An 8,349-nucleotide genomic window follows, 5' to 3' on the forward strand; every position below is an offset into this window, starting at 1 on the left:
GCTATTATTTTTCGCCAAGCTATTATTGTGGAGGGTGCTCCTGCGGCCAAACAACCGACCAGAGACCCGAGGACAGCCAGTCAAAACCTTGACACTGAGCAGATACAAATGCTGACAATCATCCACCTACTATGGTGGTGGAAGTAACGAAACGCGAGCCCTTATTTATGGTGCCCAATCAAGTGGACAGGTACGTATCTCTAACAAGCCCCCTCCTGCCTGTTCAACGCGATATGTAACCAGTATGAGATCATTTAGCTCACTTTAGTGTTTAATTTCTGCTCAGCAAGAAATCTTGCCTCCAGAAATAAAGTTCTAGCCAAGTGGGGTGTGACCCTAAACCTCCCTAGTTGAGCCCGCTTTAGCTGCGAATGGAGGCCTGCTAATACATCACTGAGACTCTATCACACGGTGATCATGTTTTATCACTGTCTGCCTGGCCTGTCATCATCCCTGTTGTTGGTCCAAAGGGTATACCTATTAATAATCCTCGAGCCTATCACCCCACCCCTCTCTAATCTCTTCGACCCTCTACTCACGTCACTTAGTCTAGCGTACAAGGTACTCCCCGTCACCGTCTGCAACCTGGCCTGTCTTCAACCTGTTCTGGTACAGACAGGAACCAGACCCCCCACTCCTTGCACTCTCGGCCTCCCGACAGACAGGCACTGTTGGGGCGAGGGACTCTGAACTTACAACGGCTAGCCCCAGCTCATTTATATACTTTAAAACATTTTTGTGCATTTTGTCTTTGCCGTATGACTCCTGCAATACTTTGTCGACTAACAACTTAATTGACCCAACCGTGGGACAGACTATGTTATGTCCTGACACTCGGGAACTGCTGACTCTCTATTGGTTACACAGACTTTTTGGCCTCCCCACCCCATTCTAACCACAGCTCGATGCGCCGCTTGGTATTCAATGTTACCGATCGATGTTACCATGCTGTACAAGTATGCTTGTTGCCATCTGATGCACATTCAGAATGTCATTAATCATCATTACGCGATTCCGTCCTCTGCCGTGCCTTGATAGTATTACTGTTGATGGATATCGGAAATGTGCATCGTACAACTCCTGCCCATCTACTGTTTTCTAGCCCCAGTTTCTAGGCCATCAGTTATCTGGCTTCACTGATTTCAGCTCTCGTAAAATCCGTGGTTTTTGTGCACGATTAACACTAAGGAAGCGTATTACCTGTAAAAGGATCAATTAAAAGTGTGGGTTCACAGCTCCAATAAGATGATGTTTGGTCATTACTGAGACGGTTGTTTAAGAAAGGTAACATTCAGTATCAAAAACACTCTTTCTGGCTATACCCTTCTTTTGACAGTCAAACGTGGTGATGGCAATCTTTACCCAAGGATCCCTTCAATGCTCGGTTTTCCTCCACCAAGTCCGTCCCCCAAACAATTTGAGATGCTGGTTTTAAGCAATAAAACTTTCAAAAAAACTCAGCAAAAAAATAAAACGCCTCAACACTGTCAACTGCGTTTATTTTTCAGCAAACTTAACATAGTAAATCATTTGTATGAACATAACAAGATTCAACAACTGGACGAAGTAAAACTGAACAGGTTCCACAGACATGTGACTAACAGAAATGGAATAATGTGTCCCTGAACAAAGGGGGTCAAAATCAAGTAACAGTCACGTTAATCTGATGTGGTGCATCTCCTCCTCATGGACTGCACCAGATTTGCCAGTTCTTGCTATGAGATGTTATCCCACTCTTCCACCAAGGTACTGCCAAGTTCCCGGACATTTCTGGGGGGAATGGCCCTAGCCCTCAGCCTGCTCGATCCAACAGGTCCCAGACGTGCTCAATGGGATTTGAGATCTGGGCTCTTCGCTGGCCATGGCAGAACACTGACATTCCTGTATTGCAGGAAATCACGCACAGAACGAGCAGTATGGGCTGGTGGCATTTTTCATGCTGGAGGGACATGTCAGGAGGAGCCTGCAGGAAGGGTACCACAATGAGGGAGGAGGATGTGTCTTCCCTGTAACGTACAGCGTTGAGATTGCCTGCAATGACAACAAGCTCAGTCCGATGATGCTGTGACACACAGCCCCAGACCAAGATGGACCCTCACTTCCAAATCGATCCTGCTCCAGAGTACAGGCCTCGGTGTAAACGCTCATTCTTCAACGATAAATGCGAATCCAACCATCACTCCTGGTGAGACAAAACCGCGACTCGTCAGTGAAGAGCACTTTTTTGCCAGTCCTGTCTGGTCCAGCGACGGTGGGTTTGTGCCTATAGGCGACGTTGTTTGCTGGTGATGTCTGGTGAGGATCTTTACAACAGGCCTACAAAGCCCTCAGTCCAGCCTCTCTCAGCCTATTGCGGACAGTCTGAGCCACTGATGGAGGGATTGTGCGTTCCTGGTGGTAACTCGGGCAGTTGTTGTTGCCATCCTGTACCTGTCGCGCAGGTGTGATGTTTCGGATGTACGAATTATCACACCTGTACCTGCTATGTGACCCTAAACTGGGACATGCTTAAACCACCGTCCTAAAACCATGGGACTCCCTAAATCTTTCTCAGAATTATCACCAATCCACAAGGTATGACTCCAAACACCCAGAAAATGGCTAATCTCCTCAATGTTATCCTCACAAATAATCCTGATAGGTATCAGTCTGGTGTTTGCTGTAATGACTTTTTTAGTGATCACTATTTTACAGCCTGTGTTTCGTAATGGCTGCTCAGTGAAACGACCTGGTCCTGATTTGTCAATAGACGCTTACTAAAACACTTAATTGAGCAAGCCTTCCTTCATGAAACTGGTCTCTGTAAAATGGTATATAAATCACGCGTGATCCCCTTGTCGAAGACGATTGGCAACCTCTTTTTTGGATAAATTTTCAGTGGTTTGGTTAACAAACACGCCCCTATAAAGAAAATGAGAATTAAAAACAGGTTCAGCCCTTGGTTCGCCGCGATCTGGCAGAGTTTAATCCACCTCAAGATTGCATTTGGCGAATTGCCGGCACAAAGCGTATACTCAGGCTGACTGCAAAATGAGAAATAAGTGCACTCAGGCTATCCGGAAGGCCAAAGTTAGTTACTTTAAAGGAGCAGTTCTCTCTCTGTGGGTCTAACCCCTAACCTCTAACCCCCCTGTGCTTTGTGTGGATGTATGTTGTCTCTACCATCTTGCCCTTTGTGCTGTTGACTGGTCAACAATGTTTGTACCATGTTTTGTTGCTGCTACCATGCTGTGTTGTCATGTGTTTCTGCTTGCTATGTTGTCTTAGGTCACTCTTTATGTAGTGTTGTCTCTTGTTGTGTGATGTGTTTTTGTCCTATATTTATATTGTTTTATTCTTTTTTTTTTTATCCCAGGCCCCGTCCACGCAGGAGCTTTTGGTAAATTATTCCCCACTGTAAATAAGAATTTGTTCTTAAACTGACTTGCCTAGTTTTTTTTTAAATAAAAAAAAGGGCCAGAGCCCCCCAGCCCTAGCCGTAGGGACCAGATTCCCCACGCCTAGCGTAGGGGCCAGATGCCTAGCGTAGGGCCAGATTCCCCCAGCCCTAGCGTAGGGGCCAGATTCTCCAGCCCTAGCGTAGGGCCAGATCCCTACGCTAGGGCTGGGGAATCTGGCCCTACGCTAGGGCTGGGGAATCTGGCCCTACGCTAGGGCTGGGGAATCTGGCCCTACGCTAGGGCTGGAGAATCTGGCCCTACGCTAGGGCTGGGGAATCTGGCCCTACGCTAGGGCATCTGGCCCTACGCTAGGGCTGGGGGAATCTGTCCCTACGCTAGGGCTGGGGGCATCTGGCCCTTTTTTTTATTTAAAAAAAAACTAGGCAAGTCAGTTAAGAACAAATTCTTATTTACAGTGGGGAATAATTTTACCAAAAGGCCTCCTGCGTGGACGGGGGCCTGGGATAAAAAAAAAAGAATAAATACAATATAAATATAGGACAAAACACACATCACAACAAGAGACAACACTACATAAAGAGTGACCTAAGACAACATAGCAAGGCAGAAACACATGACAACACAGCATGGTAGCAGCACAAAACATGGTACAAACATTGTTGACCAGTCAACAGCACAAAGGGCAAGATGGTAGAGACAACATACATCACACAAAGCACAGGGGGGGTTAGAGGGTTAGGGGTTAGACCCACAGAGAGAGAACTGCTCCTTAAAGTAACTAACTTTGGCCTTCCGGATAGCCTGAGTGCACTTATTTCTCATTTGCAGTCAGCCTGAGTATACGTGTGCCGAGCAATTCGCCAAATGCAATTCTTGAGGTGGAGTAACTCTGCCAGATCGCGGTCGAACCAAGGGCTGAACCTGTTTTTAATTCTCATTTTCTTTATGGGGGCGTGTTTGTTAACAAAACCACTGAAAATATCAAAAAAGAAGGTGCAATCGTCTTCGACAGAGGGGATCACGCTGATTTATATACCATTTTACAGAGACCAGTTCATGAAGGAAGGCTTGCTCATTAAAGTGTTTTAGTAAGCGTCTATGACAAATCAGGACAGGTCGTTTCACTGAGCAGCCATTACGAACACAGGCTGTAAAATAGTGATCACTAAAGTCATTACAGAAAACACCAGACTGATACCTATCAGGATTATTTGTGAGGATAACATTGAGGAGATTAGCCTTTTCTGGGTGTTTGGAGTCATACCTTGTGGGATTGGTGATAATCTGAGAAAGATTTAGGGAGTCCCATGGTTTTAGGACGGTGGTTTAAGCATGTCCCAGTTTAGGTCACATAGCAGGTACAGGTGTGATAATCGGTACATCCGAACATCACACCTGCGGGACAGGTACAGGATGGCAACAACAACTGCCCGAGTTACACCAGGAACGCACAATCCCTCCATCAGTGCTCAGACTGTCCGCAATAGGCTGAGAGAGGCTGGACTGAGGGCTTGTAGGCCTGTTGTAAGATCCTCACCAGACATCACCAGCAACAACGTCGCCTATAGGCACAAACCCACCGTCGCTGGACCAGACAGGACTGGCAAAAAGTGCTCTTCACTGACGAGGTCGCGGTTTTTGTCTCACCAGGAGTGATGGTTGGATTCGCATTTATCGTTGAAGGAATGAGCGTTACACCGAGGCCTGTACTCTGGAGCAGGATCGATTTGGAAGTGGAGGGTCCATCATGGTCTGGGGCTGTGTGTCACAGCATCATCGGACTGAGCTTGTTGTCATTGCAGGCAATCTCAACGCTGTACGTTACAGGAAGACAATCCTCCTCCCTCATGTGGTACCCTTCCTGCAGGCTCCTCCTGACATGTCCCTCCAGCATGAAAATGCCACCAGCCATACTGCTCGTTCTGTGCGTGATTTCCTGCAATACAGGTGTCAGTGTTCTGCCATGGCCAGCGAAGAGCCCAGATCTCAATCCCATTGAGCACGTCTGGGACTGTTGGATCGGAGGCTGAGGGCTAGGGCATTCCCCCCAGAAATGTCCGGGAACTTGCAGGTACCTTGGTGGAAGAGTGGGATAACATCTCATAGCAAGAACTGGCAAATCTGGTGCAGTCCATAGGAGGAGATGCACCACATCAGATACTGACTGTTACTTTTGATTTTGACCCCCTTTGTTCAGGGACACATTATTCCATTTCTGTTAGTCACATGTCTGTGGAACTTGTTCAGTTTATGTTCTCAGTTGTTGAATCTTGTTATGTTCATACAAATATTTACATATGTTAAGTTTGCTGAAAATAAACGCAGTTGACAGTGTGAGGACGTTTATTTTTTGCTGAGTTTTTTTGAAGTTTATTGCTTAAAACCAGCATCTCAATTGTTTGGGGACGGACTTGGTGGAGACAACCGAGCATTGAAGGGATCCTTGGTAAAGATTGCCATCACCCACTTTGGAAGTTCTGTCTTGTCAAAAAGGGTATAGCCAGAAAGATGTTTTGAATACTGAATTAACCTTTCTTAAACACGTCTCAGTAATGACCAAACACTCTGTATTGGAGCTGTGAACCCACACTTTTAATTGATCCTTTTTAGAATACGCTTCTTAGTGTTAACGTGCACAAAACACAAGGATTTTACGAGAGCTGAAATCAGTGAAGCAGTACTGATGGCTAAACTGGGGCTAGAAAACAGTAGATGGGCAGGGTGTACATGCACATTTCCGATATCATCAACAGTAATACAATCAAGGCACGGCAGAGGACAGGGAGAGCTCTGCAGTGATGATTTATGACATCTGAATGTGCATCACGATGGCAACAAGCATATTGTACAGCATCAGGTAACATAGGAGTACCATGAATACAAGCCGGCGCATCGACTGCGTGGTTAGAATGGGATGGGAGGCCAAAAGTCTGTGTAACCAATAGAGAGTCAGAGTCCCGAGTGTGGGAACAAACATAGTCTGTCCCACGGTTGGGTCAATAAAGTTTGTAGTCGACAAAGTATGCAGGAGTCATGAGGCAAATAGCAAAATGCACAAGAAATGTTTTAAATATAAAATGACTGGGGGCTAGCCGTTGTAAGTTCAGAGTCCCTCGCCCCAACAGTGCCTGTGTGCTGGAGGCGAGAGGAAGGAGTGGGGGGGGGGGTACCTGTCTGTACCAGACAGGTGAAGACAGGCCAGGGCAGACGGTGAACAGAGAGGGGGAGGTACCTGTACCAGACAGGGTGAGAGAGGCCAGGGAGAGAGGGGTGAGTGTGGTGGGGGTACCTGTACCAAACAGGATGAGACAGGCCAGGGCAGACAGTGAACAGATCACCAGGTGGAATCCAAGCAGCAGTGCAGCAGGCAACGGGAGTAGGTGTCACACCCACTTGGGAGAAGCTTTTATTTCTGGAGGCAGATTTCTTGTAGCAAATAACAGTGAATGATCTTTGAACAGCAGGAGGGGGCTTCAGAGACTCCTGCCACTTGTTGGGACCAAAGGCCTTTTACTTCACACCTTAGTGGTGATTGCATTTGTATCTGGCTCAGTTCCAGGTTGGAATGGTGTCCTCGGGTCTCTGCGGTTTGTTGGCCAGAGCACCCTCCGTATAGCTTGGAAAAAATAATACCTTGGAAGCAGTAATCTCTCCGGTTAAATTTTAGTCAAAATTAGGTTGTCGGTTTGAAGTTTTGATCTGGAGCGAAGGCCATGCTGTGGAGGGTAGCAACCTACATATGTACCTGCCGAAAAATCTAAGTTTATCTAACTCCAAATCCTTTAGTAAAAAACATGTTGAAAAATGTGAGAGCTCACATTAAGCGGTGTCTCTCTTTCTCTGAGGGGGGCGTGTCTGTCCTCCGCTTGGTGAATCTGGCTGTAGAATGTCTTCAAATGTTCATTCTAACAGCTCTCCAAGCACGAGCAATTACCAACGAAGGAATTAATCTACTTGTAAAAGTTGTTACAATGAAAATGACATTTGTAGCTAATTAAATCTTCCTTTTGTCCTTCCTGCCCTGCCACCCCCTCCCCCCTACAGCCCACAGCAGTGACAGTGAAGACCAGTTAGTGGGTGAGAGTATGGCTAAGTCTTCAGCCTCCAAGACCCATGGTGCAGCAGACATGAAGGGGTCCATCTCCCCCAAGTGTCTCGGCCAGGGACAGGTTGAGGGACACACCCCTCCATCCAGCCAGAAGTACCACAAGGAGCAGCAGCATGGGGACCCCGACCACCCTCACCACAGAGAGCACCATGGCAGAACACCATCCGTCTACAAGTGGAGCTTCCAGATGTGTAAGTGTGCCGATACCAACTACAGTTTATATAGAGCCTCAACCAACCCTGGCTGTCTTTCAGAGCCTCAACCAACCCTGGCTCTTTCACAGAGCCTCAACCAACCCTGGCTGTCTTTCACAGAGCCTCAACCAACCCTGGCTGTCTTTCACAGAGCCTCAACCAACCCTGGCTATCTTTCACAGAGCCTCAACCAACCCTGGCTGTCTTTCACAGAGCCTCAACCAACCCTGGCTGTCTTTCACAGAAATGTGTGAGAAGATCAGTTTAAGTGTGAGAGTATGGCTAAGTCTTCAGCCTCCAAGACACATGTGCACGCAGACATTGAAGGTCCTATCTGCCCCCAAGTGTCGTCGGCCAGGGACAGGGCTTGAGGGACATCACCCTCCATCCAGCCAGAAGTTACCCAAAGGAGCAGCAGCATGGGGACCCGACCGACCCTCACACAGAGAGCACCCATGGCAGAAACACCATCCGTCTACAAGTGGAGCTCCAGATTGTGAAGCGTTGCCGATACCAACTACATGTTTAATAAGATGCGCTCAACCAACCATGGCTTGTCTTTCAGAGCCTCACCACCCTGGCCTTTCTGCTACAGACCCTCAACCAGCACCTGGCTGTCTTTCACAGATCCCAACCAACCCTGCTG

The 8,349-nt window shown here is 47.4% G+C and overlaps 1 protein-coding gene across 1 annotated transcript in view; it reads left to right on the forward strand.

Moving 5' to 3' along the window:
* Nucleotides 1–8,349, forward strand: part of LOC112075633 (AT-rich interactive domain-containing protein 4B-like) — a 43,763-nt gene that overhangs the window by 22,773 nt on the left and 12,641 nt on the right. The window contains exon 6 of the mRNA XM_024142599.2: nt 7,446–7,700. Within this exon, the coding sequence (XP_023998367.2) occupies nt 7,446–7,700 (255 nt within the window). The remainder of the gene's footprint in view (nt 1–7,445; nt 7,701–8,349) is intronic.

This window comes from Salvelinus sp. IW2-2015, unplaced genomic scaffold (genome assembly GCF_002910315.2).
Source record: "Salvelinus sp. IW2-2015 unplaced genomic scaffold, ASM291031v2 Un_scaffold3305, whole genome shotgun sequence".
Lineage (NCBI taxonomy): Eukaryota > Metazoa > Chordata > Actinopteri > Salmoniformes > Salmonidae > Salvelinus > Salvelinus sp. IW2-2015.